We start from the raw sequence: 27558 nt of genomic DNA, 5'->3' as shown, positions 1-27558 counted from the left end.
ACCTTACGTTTCTAAGTATCCATTTAGAGAATGCTCATGATGCTCATATTTTACTCTATAAGTATTGTGTACATATATTAATCAAACAATTGGTTAAGTAACCTAAGAACATTTCAAATTTAAATTATCTATTAAAATATCACAAGCTTAAGTTGTCATGGCAACAGTAGCTTTTTATAAAAATCACCAATATTTTTGCCAGTTTCACAGCGATCCAGTAGCGCATTTCAAGGTTATTGAGCACCCTGTATTGGTTGCCGTAGAAAACTGAAAGTTGGTATAGATATTACAAATATCGAAAGGAAAAAACTAAGAGGTGGCCCGTTTTCTAGGATGAAATTTTTTTCCCCATACAAAAATTTGTTCACTCTAATGTACATATGTAAACTTGTTAGAGATATTTTAGCCCGTTTCAAAATTTGAAGATACTTTTTACAAACTTTTTCTTTAGGAAAAAAATCGAAAGCCAAAACAAACTTAGGTTTTGTTTTTAATCAAATTGAAACTTTTCTTGGACCGTCAGACTTTGTTTGAGAATTTTTCGAGTTTCCAGGCAACTTTTGCGTTCAACTCACGCAGGTTGGCACGAAAAAAAATTGAATGGAAAAATATCAAAATATAAAAAAAATTCGAAATATTCACCATAAAAAGGCGTTTGCAATGTTCAACTTTGCATTTTACTTTTGGTTGAACGGCCTTTCAACTAATCGCTTTCAACAAAGTTGGTCGCCAGCCAACATTTAGCCATTCAACTTTTTTTTTCGTGCAACCCTGCGTGAGTTGAACGCAAAATCGCCTCGTGCAAACACCTCTTTAGATATTAAAGTTGAACTAAATTTCTTAAATAAAAAAATCCTCTATATTTTGAAATTCAACAACACGTTATACTAAGTTCAGACGGAAACTTAATTGAGTCAATTACCTTTTTAACTGAGCTGCCGCTTTTTGGTGTTCACACGCAGTCAGCTGTTCGATTAGCAATGTGCTGCAGTGATGGAGAAGCTGGTGCAATCGTATCCCTCTTTAATATAAAAGTACATTGTGGTAACTTGCCCCATTGTCTCTCTTTTTTGTTAAAGGGTATACAAATGATATAAAAGGGCGGTGAAAGCAAAGTAACTGTAATTAAATTTTCACAAAGTAACTGTAGTTTATTGCGCCAGACAAACAGAGAATATTTATTTTTAAAACGCCAGATCGAAGGCCTCGGACGGAAGTGATTCACCTTTTCTAAAAAATAGTTTTTGCCTCGAGCTGCTAGAAGATATTCTTTATTTTTATAGCCAGATTTTTGTATGTGCATCACAGCTGATTTCTATATGTCCAATAAACATACCTCAAAGTCAAAATTAAACATACCCAACAGAGTTGCATGAAAAAATGCCATCAATTAGCACTCAATTAAGCTCTAATCGAGTAATTAAGAATGGAAATTGCATATGGTAAATCGAGCTCAATTTGCGGCTTAATCGAGAAAGGTTCGCTAGATTAACTGCCTGTCTGAACATACTTTTAAGACTTTTTATGCAATCAAAGTATGCCATTGTAATTATTTTGCCCTAAATTTTCTTCTAAATTCCTATAAACAAACATACATACATATCTTAAAACATTGCCTACTTTCAGGCTGCTTAACATAAAAACACATGCAAATCGCCCTGTTGTCTGTTGCTGCTCTTCATTCTTATAATCGCATTAAATGGAGCTAAATATTCGCGCTTTCAGAATGCGCCTCAAATATTAATGTCTTCTCTTTTATACGCCCACGCCGTCCAGCTCCTTTTCTATGTATCTATGTATGTATGTATTACTATGGTATGTTGCTACGCATCTAAGCCTATGGCAATAATATGATATTTGTGCTATTTTTTCACTCACCTGTATACATTTTGCTAAACTAATTTTTCCACAACAAATATTTGCCCAACCGTAAGCGGCTTCTCTTTTACATTGCATGTATGTAAGTCTGTTATATTTTTTATTCCCAGTTCCCCTTTTCCTACTTAACGCTTGAGCGCTTTACTGTGTCTGCGGCAAAATCATATATCACGCTCAATTAACCCTAAGTATATGCATGCATATTATTTATGCTTTGTTGTTGTGCGGTAAGGTGTGCTGCTACTCTGTGTGAATTACTAAGGAACTTAGGTGTGCAATGGGAGTTGTTGTTGATGGGTGTGATTGTTGCTGGTATAAATGGTGTTGGCCTCGCTGTTGACAGCAACTAAAGGCATACAATTTTTTGCGGCTTAATTATTCATTATATTATATGAACGAGTGAAAATTATGTTATTGCGGCGTAAGAAGCTCAGAGATGAAGAAGTGCTAAGAAAAAGCTTAAAAAGTGGGTTTAATAGTCAGTCTATGGGCAATTGTGATACCTTCCCTAGTCAAACGTACTTTAGATGCTTAACCGAAAATCGTTGCATATTTTTAGGCGCCATATTAAATATTATTAAAGCTTTGGTTGTCTAAATTTAATTTTTAGAGGAAAATTTTGCACTAAAATCCAGCGTACAGCAGATTTAAATAATTGTGAACATTTTAAATACTTTTCTTCTTCCCCCTTAGCTAAAAAATTATCTCTTACCTCCTTCATTTATTTATCTATTCAATCATGAATATTCAAATGAACCACTGAGCACCACAGTTCTGCTTATCAATCCTAATTGTAAAATGCCTTTGCATTCATTCCAGTCAACCATGATGTTTGCCTCTTACTGCTCTGCTCTCCGCTGTCACCGCATATTTTGTGTAGCTGCATTCTCGTGGATAACCACAAATTTATTGCAGTCGCCCGAAATTCTGCAGTTGCCGCAACACTTCTGATATTTTGAAACCATTCAAAACATTGCTGCATGATTGCACACAAATGCGCTTTTCTATATGCATACAATTTTACATTCACAAAGCACTTTTAGTTTTGATATTTGTGTGTTCGTCATGATGGCATCCATAGCATCCGTTTCCCTGCACTTGCTCTCCCATCAGTCTAGTCATAGTCAGCGCTTCACTGACTGCACAACACTTCATTGCTCGTCAGCTTCTAGCAGACATAACGCTCCAGTCTGCCAGACTTCTTGGTCCTTCAAACATCAATGAGCTTCTCTATCTTCTTCTTCCATCTTTCGATTTTTTGCTATATTTTCTATAATTTTATCGATCGTTTGTCGTTTCTCTTTCTTTTTCGAATATTTTTGCTTCTAAGTATACATACATATGTATGTATGTTTTCGAAATTTCATTATCAAACGATTTCCATATTCCCTTGATTTTCAGCCATCGCTGCTAATATTTTGTTTGTTTTGTTGCAATGGCTGTGTGTAAGCTGTTACCATTTGCATAACTGCATATCCTTTGAATTCAGCGCTCTGATTGTACTGAGTGAATGTTTTGTTCTTATTTGAGTTGTTCAATTGAAATGAAATTTTCGCTATTATCAACGCAAATGCAGTTGCAAAGGGTTATGAAGTAAGTATAATTCATTATTTGATATGCTCATCTATACTGAAAATAATACAAGCAGGCGGAATAAGCAGAAACTTAATTTGGTACAAGGACATCTTTTGGAGAATTTCAAATTTTAAGTAATTTCCATTAATTCCAGCAATTCCGCACTAGCAATTTCGAATTCCGTACTGAACTTAAAAAGTTTTTTAATTAAAATCAGGTGTTGCCCTTATTTACAAACGGAGGATCAGAATAAATATATTCCGTGTAGAGAGCTTTTTTGCACAGTTATATTTTGCATAAACTCGTTAGAATGGTCAAAGTGTTTGTACAAATAGCTCTCTTTAATATTATAAGTCAAGAGTTCATTGCTCCAGCTAGCAAAGCACAAATATGCCATCAAGCGTATAGTATGATAATAAATTATGTATATTTAATACACCCATAAATATGTCAACTATGACAGAGGAAAATGTTTGCAAGGCATACAATTTTTTGGCCTGTTGATATCTACCAATTAAGCAATACGAATAAAAATAAAAACTGAGTAAAAAAGAGTAGTGAGCTAAAAATAGTACTCGTAGGGGTGTTCGTACTTGAATAGAACTTCGTCACTATGGGCATAATCATAGCCGCAAGTAAAGTCGACGCTTAGAGTTAGTTGCAGTTTTTTTTTAAATTTCGATTGAAAATTATGTCAAAAAGCTGCAACGAATTTTACCCTATATGCGGAAAGCAAACATTTTTCCAATCATTGAGCAATTCTTGATTCTCAAGTGGATATAAAACTTTTTTCTCCAACATTTTTCCCCAGGCTTGACTAAAAGTTGAATCAAGTTTTAATTCAAAATGATATCCAAGCTTTTGGTTCTCCATTTGAGGTATACTTGAACCTTAGAATTTTTATTGGATCTCGACTTGATCGCCAACCCAAATGCTTACTGGGTACATCCGCCTTTATTTTAAAGATGACTATGCCACTATATTTTTTGAAAGTAGTTTAAGACATTACCGTCATCTACGCTTACTGAAATACTTTTAGCTTATTCAGCCATTTTTATTAATCATCTTTAGCTATCCATCGGCTTGGCAGTGCTTCCCTATTTCCTCCTATTTCGGTGTTTCTACTTCTCTAGAGCGTGATGCACAGCGTTCGTAGAGCTGCCAATATGACCACAACATGTTAGAATATTTCTATGAGCATGGTACTCAACAAAACTACTTGCGCATGAGATACCCAGCAATTTATTCTTGTGGTAATGTATTGACCTAAGAAACGAATTTGGAATCGAAAAAAATTGGCAAGCGTTTCCTCTTTCGCTTCTAGAAGGCATTACTTTAGCTTGGGCATGTGTAGACATTCTAAAATATTTAATATCTTGAAGAAACATTTCCACTTAAAACTATTCTAAGTTTTCTGCTGTTGTTTTTTACTAAATTTTGTGAATTTTTTCTCACCTTAGGAGATTTTTTTTGAACAACGTCCCTATGAACAATCGGACTCATTTTAGAATCAGAAAGGTCTCAAAATTCTGAGTTGTAACCCTAATTGTGACCTCAAAATATAGTCAGAAAATAGCACGCCAATATGAGTCCTCGTTAGGAGTCATATTAGAGAGGGATTTTTAATAAACTTTTACTTCTAGGTGAACTTTGTTACTTTTGTTCAACTAAGAATTTATGACACCGAAAGAGTCTGAAATGAGTCGGTCTGGTCGACCGGTCTCAGAATCATATTTATGACGAAAGAAATACTAATTTTAAACTCATAAATTTTGAGCACTGAAAATTGCTTTCACATAGTTTTCTCAACACAACTAAAGCAATATTTTGAGGTCAAGTACTTCGGAAGACGAACCCAGCATGAGAGGCGTATTACAGTTCCGAAATAAGACCAGTATTGATATGGTGCTACCAGCAGCGCTATTCCGCGAACGATCTCTTATAAAGTCTATCCTAAACAACAGGCTATCCTATGAGGGTATAAGCGTAAGGTGACATTGTACTCAGGGTTGACACTGACGAGAAAAAATACTTACCACTTGAAAAAAATCTACCAAATCAGGAAAATATCTACCAATAACTTCTTTTGTTCTATTTTTTAGTGATTTCAATAAAAAATAAAAATTTGTATCAAGGAACTTTTTGTTGTATAAGAATATGGTGGCGCTTTAAGTAAACCCTTAAAAATCAAGGATTCAAGCTAAATATATACAACATTTAGAATAAATGAAACATTTTTCGTCAAAATTTTGAACTTTTTTCTCTGAATTTTCAGAACTTTTTTGGGTATGTCCAGCTAATATTTTCAAACGCTTTTTTCGCATTTAACAATTGCCATTTATAAAAACTGGCGTTGGCTTTTTTTTGCGAACAATCGTGCACATTTTTTCTTCTTATTTAAAGATTCCTTTAAAATATTTAGACAATCAAAAGCTCCCAACGATTCTAGTAAAATAAGCTTTTTCTCGCTATGCATACATCTGTGTTTATATGAAAAGTGTGCCTTAAAGCTTTCGAAACTTAATGCAATAAAGTATACTACACTTTTGGAAAGAAATTTATAATATAAAGATAGCTACGAAAAATAAAGCGGGAACGAAAATTTATATTTATTTTTCAAACAAAATACTTATACCAAAATATAAAAAAATTTACCCTTTTACCAGCCTTAATTTTTTTCTACCAATTTTAGTAACAATTTATCAAAATGGCAACCCTGCTTGTACTGTTGTAGAAAGGCGGATGCGAGATTTGATGTCCCTGAAGTTGGTTTACTAGCACAAGTCACGAAGGCTCAAATTATTCTATAAACTTGAATTTTATCCGGCCAGGATCTATCACTGTCAGGGACCATAAGAGTCATGGTCTTTATAGAATAAATCATAATTTAACTGTTAAAATTGGATTTTAATTTTTTCGGTCAAATTTGGCCTTTATTTTATGGTTTTAATTCTTTCGATAAATTATATTACCGTTATTTTCATATTTAATTTTATAGGTCATAAACGATTTAAATCGGTCATAAAAATGCAATTGATATTTAACGGTTAATTTCGGTCCCTGATCATTGCACGTCGGTGCTAGGTTCCACTGGGTCCTTTCTCAAAGAAGGATAGGGCGGTGAAATCTCTGGTTCAAGCCTCGATGTTAAATATATGTAGATATAAGTAGATCTCAAGTTCAAGCTTTCGTACCTATCACTAAATTTCCTCACAACAGATGTAGACAAATTTATTTGGTGCCTATATATCAACTTAGTTTTTAAAAATTAGAGTAACCCTAATACAGAAGGTAATGAAAAGTAGTGTCCAATTATTTCCAACGAGCTCATTCTATACCATTGAAAAAATATTTTTATTTTAAATTTTCCCAACATACTGTACATATGTACGTAGTTTCTTTTCGTTTTTCTGCAGTTCGCGAAAAAAAATTAAATCGATACTTAACACATTGTAGGCAGTTGTGTTGCCATGACAACAATAACAAATGCAAATGTTTTAAACTGTGCCACTAGGCATATTCGCCAAATGAAAATTTTACAAAAACATACTATGTATGTATGTAAGGGCGCTATGCAAGCGGTAGGAACGCTACGATCGCACAAACGGACAGACGTACCAGCTGGGGTATTTGACTTCCTTTGTTTGCCGCTGTTGCAGCTGTTGTTTGCTTGCTTACAACAATTCGCGAATGCAATGCGAGGCAGTGCAGTGTCAACAACACTGGCTGCAGCTTTTGACCTCTGAGTAAATACTTAAAATATGTACTTATGTGTAGTGTATGTGAATCTTTTTACAAGCATATAAACTCATATAAATGCAAATATTTGCTTGTACAATGAATCAGCCAACTCTGTGCTCTTTGAATAAATAGAAAAATGGCAAAGTAGTTGTGTGATGGGAATTGAAAATGCGCTGATAAGAAGTTTGAAATGCTTTGAATTGAATGCAGGGAAAAATTAAGCAAAGGCAAAAGTTTTAGCAAATTTATTTTTATTTTTTGAGATTAATTAAATCGAATTTCATGAATAGGTTCATTTATTGTCAAGCCCTGCTTGGAAGTTTATGTGCAAATATTTTTTTAATTACATCAATGCAATTTTTTGTTTGTGAAACTCGATATTCAATAGGAATTTTTCATTTTCTTTCTCCCTTTCTGCCTCTTTTCAGCATTCGTAACAGCCGTGGCAGTCTCGATAGCATCGGAACCGCACCACCTTCATCTGCTGCCTCACAGGCCAGCTCGAGCGGTGGCTCAAATCCAAAAATGGACAGCGCCAGTGGCGGCGGTGCTGGCGGCGGCGGCGGCGGCGGCGGCGGCTCTGGCAATACCAGCGCCAATGCCAGCCCACAACATCACACACATCAGCATTCGCAACATGCGCACCATTCCAATGCCGGCGTTGTGGGCGTACATCGCTCGAATTCACGTAATGGGCGTGATAACTGGACAAAAATGCCGGAGCCACTAAATGGCCATGGCCATAACAAAGGCGAGAAATCTGAAAAGTCATCGCCTTCAAGGCGCAGCATGGGCGGCGGTAGTGGCAGCTCTTCCAAGCAGGGTTCACCGTCCGGTCGGACAAAGGGTGTACCGCCCAGTTTTGGCTATGTCAAGCGTGCCAATGGCAGTGCTACTGCAACGGCAGAGCAACAAAATATAGCAATGATGGGCGCAGCAATGATGGGTGCCGGCGGTGGTGGTCTAGCAAATGGTGGTTGTGGTGGTGCTGCCGGTTCGCCGGGTGGCATGTGCGGTGGCATGGGTCGTACAGCGCATGTATCAGCGGTGCCACGCACTGCCTCCACTGGTGGGGGTGGTGGTGCTGGCGGACGGAAGGTGTCGGGCGGTACGCAAACGCTGCCCAACGATATGTCAAGTGAGTTGAGTACGAAATAATGTTTTTTTTTTTATCTTTCGTTTAAATAAGGAATACGAAGAAGTTCATAAATGTCGTTATCTTAATACACAAAAACCCGGTTAATGATTTAGAAAAATAATAAAAATGTTTGACCTTACTAATAAAAAAATTTTATTAAAAACTTTATAAAGGACATTTTGATGCAAATTTTCGATATATCAAGCACTTAAAATCTTCTTTATTTTTATGAATTTGGGTGTTCAAATATTGTTTAAAGCTTTCTGAACCGAATTTATTAGACTTAAAAAATTACTTACATTTTTTTTGTTTTATAATTTATAAATTTCCTCATGATAACCTACCTAAACCACACTGAAAAAAAATTATTAGAATTTTTCATATAAAGGTCCGATATGCATTTTCGCATGTGAGATAGTTTTAGATTGTTTTTTGTAACTTATCGAAATTTTACGCGTTACTATTCACTAATTGAATCGGTGTGCTGGACAACCGTTCAAGTCCAAAATAATTTTTTTTTGTTAAGATCAAAACCCGTTCAAATCACGGACATGTACGTGTTTTCTCTCACATGTCACCATACTAGATACATAGCCGTCCACGTAGCACAGCTGATTGAACTCGTGAAATGAGTAGAAAAGCGGTGTATGTGCGTGACTTGTGCGGTTTTTGATTTTAATAACAAAATACTGATATTGGACTTGTATCGTTGTTGAGCCCGCAGATGCAATTTTGTATTTAGAAATAAGATCTTTCTTCTGATTTCGATCTTTTATAATAAAAATTTAAATTTTTTTTTTTCAAATTTAGAATTAACTTCTTTCTTACTTAATAGTCATTTATTTATAGTTTTACCTACATTTTAATAATAAAAAAAACTTTAAATTTTCCAGAAGCTCCTCCCAGTGCTCAGCATCGCAGCTTTTCTTTGACTGGTCCCGGCGCTACCCAGTTAAGCCAATCGATACGTGAACGTCTAGCTACTGGTTCTCATAGTTTACCGAAACCGGGCACGGATTTGCATCTATTTCAGCATAGGTAAGAGCTAATTGGTATCTGTGTGGAAATCAATTCTAGTAGTAAGTAAAGATTTTGAGAACTTAACTCACATCTTAACTGAAGTTACAAATTTTTCAATTTCGTAACGAAAAATTCTTTGAAAAGTTATCTATACCTATATGTATCTGTATATTAGACTGTACCAGGAAAAAAGTTCGCCGTACATCCTTTCATCTAAAGTATTTTTGTCAGGCAATTCCAAGTACTTACCCACCAGATCTCAGTTCCTACCACCCTAACGTACCACCCCAATGCCAGTAAATTAAAGCTCGCCGAAAACCATTAAACTTTTGCTAAGGAAGTATTTCGATTCGAAGGAAATTTGGACTTTTTTCGCCTTTTTACCCCGTTCTAGTTTACCAACCAGATCTCAGTTCCTTTCACCCTAACGTACCATCCTAATGTGAGTATATTACAGCTGTTCAATAATCATTAAACTTTTGCTTAGAAAGTATTTGTATTATTCCAGTAGAATATTTTTTTCGAAATTGTCTTATAAAATTATTTTAAATAAAAGGTGTACGGCGAACGTTTTTTGTTTGCTTGTAAGGTGATACGGTGTACTGTGTATATGTAAAGAGGCAATTTTCCCTAACAAGCGCAGCAAAAACGCTAAATAGTCTCTCTAATCCAGAATATAATAGGAATTATTATCGCTAGTATCCTTAGAGGCCCATTCATTTTCCTCTACCTCAAATCCAATCATAAACTTTACTATTAATTTGCCAAATAATAATCAAAATTTGTGAAGTGGCTGGATAGCCTTTGATATCTCTCACAAATTCATTGCCCATATAATTACTGCATTGCGGCACACATGAGTCCGAAATAATAGTTATTTTATGCTTGTACATTAGGGTAGGTCATTTTTTTACTAAATCGTATTGTATTTTCTGCTTCTCCAAATAATTCTAAGAGAAAGTGTAGAAGAAACCAATGGGTCGGAAATGAGTTTCGGGCCTGTGCATTTTTGAAAAAAATACCTTTTCACGATATAGTATTTTTTTTTAACTTTTTTTTTAACTTTTGTATATAAAATGTCTGCATTTTAGTTTCCTGCATTTGCTTTATTTGTTTATTTATTCATTAGCACAAATGTTCATCCTTTCCGATTTTGTTGTTTAAAATTCTGTTAGCTGTCAGTGCGGGTAGTTTTGTTCTGCAACTGATGAAACAAATTAAACACTGTAATGTAAAATTATAATATTTGAGTGTATGCGCATAAACAAAATTAAACCATGTATAAAAAGTACATAAATATATCCATTTTGTGAATTTTAAACTTAAAAAATTAATTAAAATTAAAAAGGGGAACAGATTTTTTTTTTTAAATGCGCGTGCTAGAAACTCATCTCTGACTTCTAGTTTATTCTACATTTTCTCCTAGAATTATCTATAGAACCGGATATACCATACGATTTGTGCAAAAACTTTCGTCCGAACAATTTGACGCACCCTATTGTGCACACATACTATATTACTACAAATATTGTGGTTTTCTTTGCTCAAAATAAATGTAATTAATTTTTGTTTTCCAACAAAACCCAGCACAATGATGCATCAAAAGAGAGACAAACATAAAATGCCGAGCAAAATTTTCTATGCAGCAAAATTAAATTTATCGTCAACGGAATGTGCGCTGACAAAATTTTAAGATAAATAAAATTTAAAAATAAATATTAAAATTAATGTTTAGCAAAAGCAAAAATGTGCTGCAGCCATGCTAACCGCTAATGTGTTTTTGCACCACTGGCTAATTATGCTTAATGTCTGACGCGAGTCAGGTTCACTATAGGGTGTCTCAAAATTATTGAATTCATAGCGAAAAATAGTGTAAGGAGACTAAATTAAATTAAAAAATAATACAATGAGAACTTAAGTAAACAAAACTAATCTAAGTAAAATAAACAAAAAACAGGCCACAGGTTTTTCTTTTGTTTATTTAATATTCATTGATTTTTTATAAATATGTAGCATATTTGTAAATCCAATTTTCAAGCTTCATACAAGATTTATAATAATTTTCAAATTCAACGCGATTGTTTTCAACTTGCATCTTTTATACTAAAAATAACGGGTTATAAAACTCAAAATTCTAATTTTTTTTTGTTTGAAATTTTGGAAAAAAAATTTGCAATGGGTCTTATAACTTTTGTATAAAATTTGAGCATCGGATTATACTTATAATATGCTCTGTTCTTTTTATTTAAAATTAATGAAAATTAAATAAGCAAAAGGAAATTTCTAAATACTGAGGATCAAAAGGCGGCGCTATTCAAATGACTGTCACTGTATGTGCCAGTTTGTCCTTTAAAGAAAAGTTGCATAATTTGATACACCCTATATCAACATATGCGGCTAACTAATTGCCGTTAAACACCACTAATTGTACACATTTATTGCGATTATTTTACTAATTTATTACGATAACTCCATGAATTATCCACAGCTACACTTTTTATAAAGCATTAATGCAAGCAAAAAATAGTTATGTGCACATGAAATATGTATTTCCCATTCGCCTTTCAGAATATCCAATCGTCCTGGCAAATTGATCGATGGCTCATTGTCGGACACGCAAACTTATGCCGAGGTAAAGCCCGAATACAGCACATATGCCATGTGGCTAAAGCATAGCAATACCGCTGGCAGTCGTCTCTCTGAGGGCGATTCACTGGAGAATATGCAAATTGGTTCACCAGCAATGACACGCCATAGTCACAAAATGTTGCAACATCGTAATGCTGCCGCAGCAGTAGCAGCCGCAGCGGCAGCAGCAGCGGCGGCGAGTGTAATGCCACAGGGAGGAGGCGGTGGCGCTGCAGGCATGGGCGGTGCGGGCAGTGAGTCGCCGTATGTGCAGAGTCCACGACTGAATCGGAGCAATAGCATAAGGTGAGTGAACTGAAGATTTTATTTACATAAGTAAATTTATGCTTTAAATTTTTTCGTTTTTAATCTCGTTAAAAAAAAAAAAACAAACAAAAATTGCTTGCCTTACCTTATTTTGAAAATTTTTGATGCCACCGTTTTATAATTTCTAACTTTTTTAACTCCTCTAAAGCTACTTGAAAGAAAGGACATATCCAAGGTGAAAAATAAATTCGTTTTAGTGCGCTTTTTTGGTGTTCCGCTTAAGCTTTTTATAAAATTAAGATTTAATATGCTTGCATACATTTGAGTTTTGAAATAATTGCGTTGAATTTCTAAAACAAAAAATTTTACTTTCTGCTAAATAATCTCTTCTTGCGCTTCAAAATTTATCATTTCCTAGAGCAGTATTAAAATTAGCAGCTACATAAATGCAGTTATATATCGTTGTGTTCACTACTCTTACTACTACTTAGATATTCTTATTGATATAATATTGTTTATTATATTTGCTTTGGATTTGGTTCATTTAACTTTTTTGTTAGCTGTTCGTACTTTTTGTATTCCTAAGTGAGTTACATTACCATCTATAGTTCTCAGCAGACCTTTGAAAATATATTTTGAAGCGAGGGCGCGTTCCAATAGGGATCCTAGCTAATTTATTTACGAAGTACTTTCTACCATCAGGATTTTTTCAAACACATATGTACAATACATAGGTTTATTTTTTAATTTGCTTTATTTCTTTTGTTTCAAACTTGATTTGCCCCGACCTGAGAATTTTTTTCCATTCACTTTTAGAAAGGTGATCAGCAAATTCCATGTCCTTCCAAGCATCTCGTTTTTTTCATAGATTTTTTCCTAACTAACTCCTATGCAGATACTTCTAGCGCATTTTCCCCTTCAGCAGGGTCTGGCACAGAGTGTCGATTAAGTGGACCAGAGTTGTCAGCTGTACCCTTGAATCGCGTCGTTTTATATGCAACCTGACTCACTTTATGCTGTAATCTTATCCTATCTTTGCAAATGGTCTACTTACTGTGATTTACACACCATACAGGGATGCCAACTAGGGGGAGAATTCACCAATTTTGGTGAAATTCGAACTTTGTAGGAGAAAGGAGAATGGCTTAATCAATAAACCGTTTGGGGGAGTACCATTAAAAATTTGTGACTTTTTTTTTTGCATTTGGCGGATTCAGCCTTGGCATTCCTGATACCAAAATATGTTTGACGTGTGTAACAGCTTTATTTTTTTATTTTTTATTTATTTTTTTTTTCATCTTACGCCGGGGGTGAAATAAGCTAGCATGTTCCTCTGTATGTCTTGTCGACGCAATTTCTTCAAGTTAGCTGGGCTGCGCCAGCTCCACTTCAATATTTCGGCTAGGATAGCTAGTGCCACGCTCTCGATTATACCACTTTGTTTTATGCATTTTAAAGCCTCGAAAATTTAAAAATTTACTATCTAATAATTGTCTGCTGGTCTAATTGTCTACAGAATCAAGTAAGGTTACTTATTAATCAGAGACAAAAAAAATATGGCATTTGTAAGTACACTGCTGGAAAAAAGTATTGGCACAGCAATATATGCACCAATTTCTATTCAATATTTTTCCGCTAAATTTTTATAAAAATATGGTTCATTCTACTACAAAACCACGAAAATATAATTTTCAGGATTTGCGTAAAACTCGCGAAAATTCAATGAATTTTCATACAAATTTTCAACTTTTTAATTACATTTTTTTCGATTTTTCTTGAGTATGCAGTTTTGTACCCCATTGAATTCTAGTATAAAAAATGTAAATGCATGCAATGCATTTTTTCGATTACTATACATTACATATTCCCACTGGGTATTTTCGAAAAAAAAATGCCAAAAATCAACGGTAATTCGTAGCCACTTAGAACTTCTACTTTATAATAAAATTGGCTAATAAGATTGGGCTACAAATCTGTATACATACTCAAAAAAAAAATCAAACAAATCTGATTAAAAAGTTTAAAAGTTGCATGGAAATTTGCTGAATTTTTTTGAAAATTTTGCACTAAGTTTAGAAATTATATTTTATTATTTTTTTTTGTTGTTGTAGAATGAACCATATTTTTATATAAAAAATGTCGCAAAAGTATTACAATAAAAATTTTTGCATACATTGTAAAACAGCAGGTGTGCCAATACTTTTTGCCGGCAGTTTATGTGGAATTTGGGTACATATTTCAAACTTTTTCAAATCAGAATTTTTTTTTATTTTGAAAAAAAGTGTGTGAAATTTTTTAAAAGAAGAAAGTGATATTTAAAATGATCATGTAAATGTACCACTGAACCTGAAAACTTTCAGAAATTTTCAGATAAAATTTCCAAGTACACGAACAATCGCAAAAAGTCCCGGAGTTATTACAAACCAAACCTCAAGAAGTGTCGGAAAAATTCTGAGAAGCCCCGAAACCTCTCGGAAACATCATTAACTCCAAGAAAATACCGAAAAAATCTTGAAACTTTAAATCTAGAAGAAAGTTACTAAACATCTCCATTACGAATCTCTGACAAATTCCAAAAGTAGTGAGGGATCGGTATCTGTAAACATTATATTTCTTACACATACATATCTTGTGACAGGGTCATAGCTGTACAATTTTTTGATACCTCTTCCATTTTACTAAATCTTTATATCGTCACCTGAAATACAAAAAGACGTAACTAATAAAAAATTCAAAATTCAGTTTTTTATTGATATGATGAATTTCATCGAATTACGTTGGAGTTGTCATTAAATGAAAAAAAAAAATAAAAAATTTTAGCCACGACTTTTCAGTTACGATGATGTTACGTCTTTTTGCATTTCAGGTGACGATATGTAGTAAATATTAAATTTTCCAGCAACAGCTTCGGTGGGCAGTTCACTAAACTTTTGATTTTTGTTCTTAAAAGCTATTTGCATTTACCATCATGATATCATTAATAACTTAATTTAAATACAATAAGTTTGCATACTTAATTTACTCAGATGCAATCAATATTTTTTTTTTAATATGAATACTCCGCACATGCGCCACCCACCACTCAATTGCCAACAGCTATTTATTTTTACTGAAATTAAGCATCATGAAACTCGTTAGCCAATGAATGCCAAGCAAATAAATTGTAAAGTGGAAAATGAGATGATACATACAACTGTGTATGTGTATATATTATAGTTATAATAATTTCAACGAAAATTGCCACAGCAACCAACAAAATAGAGCAGAAAAAAGTTGAAGAAAAAATGTTGCAGTTAGTTAGTGGCTAACAAAAGAATGAATGAAGGATAAATAAAGGAAGTGCAAACGCGTGTGTCGGTAAAGCTGTACACGGGCGAGCATGTGTATGGATATTAAGTATGTTTGTACGTGAGCGTTGGCGCTGAGAAATGAATGAAAAGAAGCGCAATGACAGCAGAAAATTAGTAGCCGGGCAGGAAAAATTAAGCGACTCGAATGAGAAATATTTTTATTTTTTTTTTCATAAATATCTGTAATACTTAAACGTCTACAAATAGGGTGTTTGATATGTGTCTGATGTACTGACACTAATAGCATTCCGTACAGTGTTGCCACACAATTTTTTGCAACACAGAATTATCAGGCGCATTATTTCCCGTAGAGGGAATGTCACTTGGCCAGCGAGATCATCTGACTTGACTTCGTTGGACTGTTTTATGAGGCTACTCGGATGACCGTATTTAAGCGAATAAACCTCGAAAGCTGGAGCACTTGAAGATCAACATTTGTCCAGTTATAACCAATATATGTATAATAATAAAAGTTGGTGTTTGGCCGAACTTCTCCTGCGGTTTGTGGCGTGCGTCATGATGTTGTCACACAAAGGGAAGGGACCTACATACGTTGCTACGCCGAATCCGAACGACGATTGTATTTTTTATGAGGAGCTGTTTTCTATGGCAGAAATACATACACTCGGAGGTTTGCCATTGCCTGCCGTGGGGCGACCGCATAATGGGAAACGGATAATCGTTGCCTTTTTTTATAAAAATTATACAGCAGTTCTCGATAGACTTCAAAATGTTCAAAAAGTCTAGAAAATCCTCAAAAATAAGTTCGAAATAACACTCGTAGTCATAAAAATTTCCCAAAGTTCCCTAATTGAACACGAAATGTCGAAAAGTAATTCCGAATGTTCCTAAAGTGCTCCAAAAAATCTCGTGCAGTTCCGAAAACCAAAACCAACATTTGTCCAGTTGTGGCCAATATATGTATGTACATTAGGGTGGTCCAAAAATACACGTGGAAAAGTAAAGTCGGAATTTTTATGCTCTCACGCCCTAGGATTGTTCTATACCGAAAAAAATGTATTCCAATTTTTTTATTTCAAAAATTAAAAAATATTTAGAGGTCGCTCAAAGCGCCTAAAGTTTTCCATGTATTTTGTATGGGGAAAAAACAACTTTTCGTAGAAATGGTATAGAATTCTTAAAAATCAATATTTTTCTATGAGAGAACTCAATTTGTCTGCAGCAGATTCCCAATAATAATACTCAAATTTTTATTTAACCATTTTTTCATCGCAACTTTAATTTATAGGTCCGCCAAAAACCCCGAAAAATTCAATGGGAGGACCAATAAAAATCCTTAGTATTAAAAAATGGTTAAACAAACAATTGGGTCTTATTACTGAAAGTCTCCTGAAGAGAACCCGAGTTTTCCGATCGAAAAATATTGGTTTTCAAGAATTCTATACCATTTCTACGAGAAGTTGTTTTTCCCCATATAAAAATACATGGAAAACTTTGAGCGCTTTGAGCGACCTCTAAATATTTTTTTATTTCAAAATAAAAAAATAGGGGTATACTTTTTTCGATATAGAACAATCCTAGGGGGTGAGGGCATTACAATTCCGAGTTTACTGTTTTTGGAACACCCTAATGTACATACATACAAGTAGTCGAAAGTATCAAAAAAAAAAGTTTGAAGATAGTCCTGAAAGATTTACGCGACCCCCACATACATTACATAGAATTCATATGAAGTTCAAAAAAAAATTACCAAATTCGGTAAAGAAAGGAAAACATTACCAATTTTGGTCCAAAATTAACAAAGCGGCAATGTCTATTCCGCATGCAAATATGAAATTCAGCAGCAGCAAAAGCGCACTTACTTACACCATAACAGCAGTCAGCATGTTGCCAGGGCGTATGATGAACCGATACACGTAGCCACATTTAAATTTGATCCCGAAATCTATCACTTGAAAAATTCACATTACTTTCATATTAATTCTAAATTATTAAAAAAAAATAAAGATCTGGCATCTTCTAATTATTGCGATTTTATTTGCTGTTCGTTTCGTATTAATAAACATAAAAAAGTGGGTCCCACGGGTCCCGATATCGCGCGCACATCTCTAATATGTAGCTATTTTCTGGACAGTTGTTGAATATCTGAACGAATGAATGCATACAAAAGTTTCGTCAATGATTGCCTAAAGTTTCAGTGCGTTTGTATGTACGTACTGTTGCGTTATGCAGACAATTTTGCCGTTGCGATTTTGTACACAACTGGTACTCATTTGCAGTGTGTGTGCAGCTGTATGCAAATTTGCCATATGATGTATGTATGTATGCGTTATGGTGCTTGTGAATCATTTTAATATATCCATCCACATGAACAGTTGACGTCGGACGTTATGGAAATTTATTTATTCATATGACTTTTCTGGTGATTTGTTGGACATTTTATAAATTGCTAGTTGCAAGTAGTGAATTTGCCCAAAAGCATGCAAATTTGATTCGCAAAAATTCTACAATTTCTTTCGTACCCAATTTACATAGAGCTATTAAAATAATTTTTTTTTAATAAATGATCTTTTGAAAAAAATATTTTGGCTTTTTTTCAAATATTAATTAGTTTATACGTAAAATTTAACTTAACAATATTTTATTGACAAAATATGTATGAATTCATTCATATCGCGAGCGGTCCTGCGCATTCTTCGAAGTTTTTCATCAACGACCTTATCGGAAATTACATTTGAACAAATATTCCGAAAAATTATAAAACAAAGCAAAAAAAAATCTCTATTCTTAAAATAATCTTAAAAACTCAGTTACATAGAATTGACGATGATAGGACGCTTTTCTTTTAATGCGTAGCACACTCATGGACATACATGTGTACATATCGCACACCTAGATCTAAAGTGCGATCAACTCAAAAAAATTTTAGGACATTTTTTGCATAAATCAATTCATATGACTTACATCCAATTAATGAAAATGTTTTTTCCTCATGATTATATTCATTAACTAAAAAACTTCTGTTATACCTGTTTTTTTATTAATCGTTTTGAATATGTACGCTCCACAAGCAGTTAAATTTCACTCTATGAATTTTGTAGTTAGCTCACTTTAGATGTAGGTGTGCGATATGCTTGCCCTTAGTAGCCCTTCATATCATTGCGGTCGAAAGTTTACGCTGAGTGCGTTATGTATGCATGTAGTTCTACATACATCTACTTCAGCATTCTGTATACGCTAAAGAATTTACATAAACGCTTTCACTATGCACAAAACACGGGAAATATGCAAATTTGTGCTCACGCAAACTTCTCTAAGCAATGTGGGTATTCATGCATGAAAGTAATTCTAAATGAAGCAAACGAAATCGTTTTGAAGTGCAATTTATGACGTCTTCATTTCCAAAAAAAATTTGCGTTTTCATTGTAGAAAAGAAAACGGTATTAATTTACGGGTCGCAGGGGGTTGTGGAATTACCGTTATCTACCTAATTGCAAATTGGACTAAAGACTACATCTTTTGATTAACATTCGTTAGATTACTAATTTTCTACTCTTTATATTTTATACTGAAAAAATCGAACTTTTATTTAAGACAACAAAGCCATGCAAAGTCGGGGCAGAATCACAAAAAGTTGTGCTCAATCTCAGGCTGTTAGAGGCTGGTTGCCTCTCCTCGGGTTGTCAAATAAGCCTACCACAGAGGTTGTGTAAATGGTCAGCCATTACACTCAAAATTTGTCCGTCACTCTTAAGTTTGCAGCACGCACGTATTTAGCTCAACTGCAGCACTTCTATGCCTCCCAAACATTGCTGATTGAAATATGCATCCAATTTCTGAAAGTATTCCTAATGGCCGAAGCCAGCAATGAGTTAACTGGTTGCAGATCAGAAAGATCTTGGTCCGAACAACGAAAACATACACTCCTCGTCATTTGAATATCGCACCCTTATAATCCTTAGTGTTTATTTACAGTTGCCCTTTTGTTTATTTAGTATTACAAAAACCATGTAAATCTGATTTTCATATGTTATACAAATTAAAAAAAAAAAAAAGAACGTCATCAAAGCGGTTCGCTATCCTAATGTCCAGCAGTGAATAGGGTAATAATATTTTTAGAACGATTTTGGGTATGCAGCTTTGTAGTCCATGCAATTTTAGTTTCAAGTGGCTACAAAATACCGTTGACTTTTGCCATTTTTTTTTTTTTTTTTTTTTTTTTTTGAGAGTGTAATGCATTTTCTTCCACACAAACTATGCTCGACAAAAATTTTATATGGAAGAAAATGCCCAGCTCCGTCGACAGAAAAGCAATCGGAAAAATCAGCGGTATTTTGTAGCCACTTGAAACTTGCGCTTTAGTATAATAAAATTTCATGCCCTGTAAGAAAAAATATTAGCACATTCACTGCTGGTCATTAGGATAGCGCACCCCTTTGTTTACTTTTGTTTTTGATTTGGTGTACAATTTGAAAATCGGATTTACATGTAGAATATGCTATATTTTTATAAAAAATTTATGGATATTAAATAAACAAAAGGGCAACTGTAAATACTAAGGGTTTAAAAGAGTGCGCTATTCAAATGACGGGGAGTGTATAACTAAGCGGAAATTTTCATATCGTACTAACGATTTGCTTACTTGTCTTCCAAAAAACTTCCAAAAAAGCTTGATGTCTAGGATTTCTGGGCTTGAGTTTTCATGCAAGAATACCCTCAATGCACTTAGCGCTCATATCTCTCGGTGTGCTACTGTTTGCTAGAATGTTGTTAGAAAGCTGCTAACACAATCAAAACTACATATGTGGAAAAAATGCTTGGAATGGTCTACTTACATATTGACACTTGCTTCCTTTTTTTGTATGTAAATATGTATGAGCATGAAGTGCAGTTAAGCAATAATGCTTGTAGAAAAAGTTGAGTACAATGAGATTTTTAGTTTAATTTTAAAACAGCAAGTGTCGGTGGGAGAAAGTGTCTATGAATGTATAGGAGCTGGAAAGTACATACAGAGCGTTGAATGAAAGATAGTTGGGGGCGTAATGAAATGTGATAAAAAGAAACAAAAGACATTCATTTGTCTAACTTAGCCAAAAAAAAATAAATCACTAAACCGAGCTCGAAAAAAGATATGCTTGCAGATAAGTTTAAATATTTTAGTGCAAATTTTTCTGAAAATTTCCATTGTCTAATGAAAATGACAAATTTTAGGTCTGTGTATGCGTGTTGTAGCGCTTTTATTAATTCACTCCGCATTTTTAACTTCTAATATAACATTTTCGTTTCTAAGAAAAAGTTTCAAATCTATAAATATCCACATCAATAAATTCCCATCGCCTAACATTCCACCAATTGCGGATAATTGCAGCTTGTTGTTAGCAAATCAAATTTTAAATTTTGTGGACAAGTGAATGAGTGTGCCACACCCTTTTCGCAATAATAAAACTTGCCACAATCTTTTGCCGCACGCACATAACCATTATCCACATTTTCGCATTCACCATTGCCACGCGGCCTTGGCACAATGCCCTGCTGATCCACCCCACCCACCACAGTTGGCGCTACATAACCAGGCGCCTCCGGCCGCTTTATCGATTCCGCCACCGAATTCAATACGGTTTGCGTTAATCCTGTCGCTGTGCGACCATCAAAGAGTACACGATTGATAGTTTGCAACAGCGGATATTTCTCGCCGCTGCAAATGCCCCGAAAGTCGTCAGATTCCAATGACCACAACATCACACCGGCCAAGTTATTGTCCTTCACATATTGCGCTTTGAGGCTAATGCTGCGTGGATTTTCGAAGGCCACCCACTGTTGTGCCAAATATGCATAAGGTGTCATTTGCGCCTCATCCCACTCGACAGTCCACGGCTCGGTGCGCATTCGTTCGCAAAGCTCATTGTAGCCAATTGAGCCTGGTTCGATGGAGTATTGACCGGCAATGCCACGACCCAAATGTGGTGCACCAACAGTGTGGTTTGCTGCGTTCGCTAAAGTGTAGGAGCGTCCATAGAAGGGTACGCCGACGACGAGTTTCTCACGCGGTGCGCCTAAAATTAGTGTTGTAGTGAAGAGGGTATTTAAATAAAGGAGAGTACTTTGGGTGCTTACCTTGTGTCAGCCAATACTTGATTATGGCTTCTAAGTTGAGTTGCTTATTCTTCGCGGTTAGATCGTTGGGTCCCTCGTACAGCGGTGCATTGTTACCGGTTACGGGATCCCAAGGCCCATGCAGATCGTATGCCATGACACTGATGATGTCTAAGTACTTAGAAACCTCAGGAATATCGTATGAGCGTGAAGCGGAATCCGCTGATGAGCCCACGGCCGCACTGAGCAGATATTGGAAGGGATCCAGCCTATAGAATTCATAACAAAAATTAATTGAGAGCAACAACCAAAGTTATTTCCTCTTATTTGTTCTTCATTTATATCACTTTCTCGTTGTAATTTTCGCTTCCTTTCTTCAACTCACCCCTCTCTCAACTCGCGCAACAGCGTTACGTAGTTGGTTTTATCATCAAAAGTCAAATTATGTCGCTGATTTGGATATTCCCAATCCAAGTCCAAGCCATCAAAACCATGTCGCTGTATAAAATGTACCACCGATCGCACAAATCTTTGTCTACGTTCGGGATCATTTGCTACAATTGAGAAGTTCTTCGAACCCTCATTCCAACCGCCTATCGCTGCCATCGTCTTCAAAGTTGGATTCTGTAGTTTGAGTGCATTGAACTTTCGTATATTGCCACGTCCTCCATTCTCCTCTAAGTCCAAGTAGGGATCAATAATGCGTATGTCACCATTCTCCTCAATGCCAAAGAAGGCATACATCAGGTGTGTACACAAGAAGGGGTCAATGTTGTTCACATCAAATTTGCCACTTGACTGCCGATATGTGGCCCAAGTACCATGATAGCAGACGACATGTTCTGTAAGTAGAGATATGAATGCAGTAAGGAAACATTTTAACATTTGTTTATCTTTTCAATTGCTTATCAGTGTTCGATTGATTTAATTTGTAAGCAAGTTCATTATTGATTTTACAACGCTATTGACTGATGAGTAAAGCTCTCGCGCCGGTTTGATAATTGCATCTTGGGGTCCGACTGCTATTGAACTTTGCAATATTGCCTTAATTTTTACTTTGGAAAGGAACATATCTTCATAATTTTCTGTTTTTTTTTTATCTATAACATCCGAAATTTCATGAAACGCGTCGAAATATCGATATATTTAATCAACTTATCGATACAAATATTTTGACAGTTGTATTGTTAAATATATCAGCAAAATTATCGATAGATATTAATACATATATAAAATCGATATCGATAAGTATAAATATATCGATTATTTATTAATAAAAATATCGATAATTATATCGATAAATTCTGCATGAGAATATAAGTAATGATTTCGATAAAAATAGCTATTTTAGTTTTTCCTTAAATAATCAAGTTTGACCCAACAAACGCTTTTTAAATTTTTTCTTCTATAAAAATTTCTTAAATCAGTTGCAGCAAGAAAAAAATGCTCCTACATTTATTTCTTCAAGAATGTTTACGGAACTTTGCTTTTTCAAGCAACAGATATAATGACAAATATTTATTGAGATTTTTATTGAGCTGGATTCTAAGCTTTAGCCATAAATCCAAATTTTTCGAAAGTTGTTAGAATTTCACTTTTTTTTTGTCAGCGAGTAACTCAAGTTTTTCTAAAAAATATTATGTATTGTTTCCTTTTCCCTCACACATCACTCACTTCGATTTTCCGCCTTTGCGAATTCATTCTGTTGCAACACCGCACCAAGTGCTATTAGCACAAATAATTTAAAAAGCATTTCACTTTTGTAAATAGTCAAAATTTTTTACTACAATAATTTTAAAGATTCTCTTTTCTTAAACACTTTTAATATCCTTTGACACTTCTTCAGTAACAACTAAGTGCAAAGTAGCTGCTCTCGTCTAATTTATAGTCATTCGATCTTCTGTGAAAAGTTGGCGTTGTTTACTAAAAACTCCCCTCTTGAGTTTGTTTTTTATCTACTTGTTTGCAGGAAACATCAATGACTCGCAAATACGGCATAAATAAGATAAATATCGGTATTATTTTTTTCTCTTTCTTAAAATGATAAGGAATCAGATGCGTTATGACAAAAGAATTTCTGTGATAAAGTTGCAATAGTATAGCATTGTAAGGAATGTTTTTTTTTTTTACTTTTGCTTTCAGATGTATTAAACTTAAGCAGTTACATAGTCACTTACGTTAAATGCGTCATAGGTTTAATGCATCGAATAGAGAACTTATTAGATGTATTTGGATATTTTTCTATCTACTGTACTGGGGAAACTGCTTGCATTCAAATTGGAAAGCAAAAGTCCAAGCTTGCTAAAAAATAGTATTAGGGCGGGGCGAAAATTTCGATTAAATTTTGTACACAGATAATATTTGTGATTTTAAGGTTATCTGAATAGGCACTATCTCCGAGAAGACTCATATAAGGTTGTCACCTATTCGAAATTAGTTACAAATTAATTAAAACATCATAATATGGGTATCAAATGGAAGGTATTTTAAGGACCGCATCCAAAAATATTTTTAATAGGGCTCCCACCTATTTTGAATCGCATGTTTATTTAATTTTTTTTTAGAAAACAAGGTAAAATATTACTATTCATGGGTACCAAGAGCAGGTTCTTAAACAATGCTTCCCCTATATACAAAATGTTATGTAAGGTTGCCACCTATTTTCGATTCTACACAATTTATCTAAAACGTCGCAATATGGATATCAAATGAAAGGTATTGTTGAGAACTTTGGTTTGAAAAAATTTTCCGTCAGGGTCAAATTTTTATTTTGCTAATTTCAATCAGCATTTTTTATGTATACACAGTACATATACGCTCAAGATATGTACCATTCATTCCAGCATATTTCGGAATAGGGTTGCCACCTAAATTGTGGAGTAAGAAATTTACTTGAAAGATACCGAAATCCATTTTTTTTTTTTGCTAAATATTTTTTTAAAGCTATCCAAATCTTGAGAACTTTAAAAAGTATATGCACTCCGGGCAAAGTTCGGTCAATCTGGTACTGTATATCTATTGTTTCATGAGGTCAAGAACAAGCCTGTAAAATATGAATCCTTTATTTTAATTGTAAGAGCCCACACATCGACCCCGAACGAGAGATCAGAGTATGCAATGTCTTACTAAAGGCGTAATTTGCTGATTTTCTGAGCGGATGTTTTTGACTGTGTGAGGGGGGCATCGAAAAAGTATTTTTTCTTCTTTTATAAAGCCACTAGTTGTCCAGAAACTGTTGCTAAGATCTTCTCAACGAATCTTGAGTCGTAACTCACCTTGGACTTTAAGAAACAGGTTCACCCAATTCCTTGGCTCCTTTTTTTTCAATATACATAATTTTTCCGCAACAATCTTATATTGAATTTCTCTTCCAACCAATTCATGTCGACTAATATATTGCTCGGGGCTACTGCTAGTATTTGCTCGATTCGCCACTTCTCCGCTCCCTTGAATTCATCCCTGCTAGTTTAACGAAAAATTCGTATCTGAAATAGAGATGAGCGCGGGATATCGAGATGGGCGGTACCGGGAAGGTCCATAAAAATTTTGCGGGCGGGACGGGACCAAAATCCTTTGCCGGCACTCCCGAGAAAATCTTCTCTTTGATGTTTTATTGAGACGAAAACAATATTTTTTTTCCATTATTTAAAATTAATTTGAGACATGTGAATTTTTCTTAGCGATTGATTTCGGGACCCACGGGAACCGCGGTACAATTCTGAAAGACGTCGGGATGGGCGGGTTCGGGTCTTAAAATTTGAGATTCGGTAATGAACGAAATCGGGATTGAATATTTAGTCCCGTGCCCATTTCTAATCTGAAAACAACAACAAAGTTGGCTAGGAGCGTTTGCATGTTGGCAAGTTTGGTTGTACCTCATTAACTTCGTTCGTTTTACCACTCGCTAAGTGTTGGCGAATCGAAGGCGGCTACATTTAATGTTAGAAACATTTTCCTACATATGTAGATACAGGTATTACCACCACTACCATTACAAATTTCACCATACAAGTTTCCGCCTTCCGCCACACGTTAAATGAATGGCGTCAAGCGGAAATTTGCAATCGTCTGGCATTAGAAATGCATTTGTGTGTAAACAGGCTAGCGTGTGTTTATGCGATCGCCGCTATAATATGGTTTGTTGTGTGGTGTTTAAAAATAGCTTGATTTTCCATGCATCCTATAAGTGGACTACGTTTTGCGTTGCGTATATTAAGCAGAAACATATATGCATATCGTCGCCTAGGTAAAAGATTTTCGTATGTTACGCACGTATGTACGTATGACGCTTGCGACAATCTTTTACCCAGGCGACGATATATATATATGTAGATGGGGCGTTCCAAGCCAAAATGGACGGGGTTCACACTTCATTTGTTTGATTTGTTTCAAATTTTTAGGGTTGATGGATAAACATAAATAATATATAAATATGCAATTTGGGCTTGATTAATAAATTTTTGAAAACTTTACTGCACAAAAACAAAAACAAATCGATTTAATGATTTTCCAAATATCTCGAGAACGGGGTGAGGAAAAAATTTGACAAAAATCACACATACACACATCAAAATTCTCTATGAAGAGAAATAGTTTTTAATTTTTTTTTCTTGAAAAATATTTCACATACAAATTTTTTGATAAAAAAATTTAGAATTTTAATGTGTGTATATGTAATTTTTCAATAATTTTTTTCTCACCCCGTTCTCGAAATATTTGGAAAACTAATAAATCGATTTGTTTTTATTTTTGCGCTGTAAATTTTTTAAAAATGTATTAATCAAGCTCAAATTTCATACTTATTTATTACTAGCAATTACCCGGCGTGCTTCGCTGCGCCTTAAATGTATTTTTGTGTTGTAACTCTCCCCCTAAGCTCTTATGGCCTCATTTACAAAATATTTTTAAAGAACTTTATGAAGTTAGATTTAAAAAAATCGATCTATGAAGCATTGTTTATTTTTTTTTTGAGTTAATATATTTTCGAAGGTAATTAGAAAATATGTAAAGAACCGACTTTCTCTTGGAAATTTAATTTATAATCTTATAACTGGAGTCTACTATCGCACCCTTTCCTCAAACGTGTATTGATTCAATATTCAAATAACGTATATTTATATAATTTGAAAAAATCTCCCTACTATACAAATATGTACAGCAATATTAAATAATATTTTCAAATGTTGTGAGAGGGAGTAACAAAACAAAATTACTTTTAAGGCGCAGCGAAGCACGCCGGGTATTCGCTAGTGTCACATGAAATTAACTGAGCAAAGTACAATGAATAGCTGTTAAACAATGGCACCATCTACTTTAAATGAAACATACTTATTTTCGTGGGGGATACTCACACACCATATACTTTTCTATTGAAATTTTTCCTGAATTTTCCTAGCTATAAACCTCCAAAGAATGCAAAACCGTGAAAATCGGTTCGTGCGTTCTGGAGTTATAGCGTCAGGAAGGAAAACCCTACTTATTTTTATATTAATTTTTATATTAAAGAAGATTAAAGAACTGTCCGCATTACTCAATTTTATTTTTCACTAAAACGGTATTCATGAATTTTTTAATTTTTTTTTTATTTGCTTCCGCATACTTTTGACATAACAGCTTTCATTTTATGCCGATATTAAACAAATACAGCCTAAGTTTACCCGGGTCCACGTTTTGGTCTGTATCTCGTGACCCAAGTCACCCAGCTATATGAAAAGTGCTCAATCTTAAAGCATTCATGAACAGCTTTCATTTGATACCCATATTAAACAAATACACCCAAGGTTACCCAGGTCCACGTTTTGGTCTATATCTCGAGACCCTAGTCACCCAGCTATTTGAAAAGTGCTCTATCTTAAAGCATTCATGAACAGCTTTAATTTGATACCCATATTAAACAAATACATCCTA

General features: G+C 34.5%; 2 protein-coding genes across 3 annotated transcripts in view; one reads left to right on the top strand and one right to left on the bottom strand.

Moving 5' to 3' along the window:
- Window positions 1-27558, top strand: part of LOC118735830 (protein sickie) — a gene marked incomplete at its 5' end in the record, with an annotated part of 194092 nt that overhangs the window by 49533 nt on the left and 117001 nt on the right. The window contains 4 exon segments of one of the 2 annotated variants that reach the window (XM_036465806.1): window positions 7623-8332; window positions 9226-9370; window positions 11921-12286; window positions 12456-12482. In XM_036465806.1, the coding sequence (XP_036321699.1) occupies window positions 7623-8332; window positions 9226-9370; window positions 11921-12286; window positions 12456-12482 (1248 nt within the window). 2 annotated transcript variants of the gene reach the window in all.
- On the bottom strand, window positions 20755-23497 carry LOC118735832 (chitinase-3-like protein 1; the record flags this gene model as incomplete). The annotated part of the gene is given in 4 exon segments (XM_036465809.1): window positions 20755-21611; window positions 21673-21920; window positions 22037-22493; window positions 23326-23497. Coding segments are annotated over 4 exon segments (1500 nt in total). The 3' UTR covers window positions 20755-20895.

The sequence above is a fragment of the Rhagoletis pomonella genome, unplaced genomic scaffold (genome assembly GCF_013731165.1).
Source record: "Rhagoletis pomonella isolate Grant_MI unplaced genomic scaffold, Rhpom_1.0 Rhpom_scaffold_00003, whole genome shotgun sequence".
In the NCBI taxonomy this organism is placed as follows: Eukaryota; Metazoa; Arthropoda; class Insecta; order Diptera; family Tephritidae; genus Rhagoletis; species Rhagoletis pomonella.
Note: the sequence above shows the minus strand (reverse complement) of the source record. Positions and strands in the feature narration are given on the sequence as shown.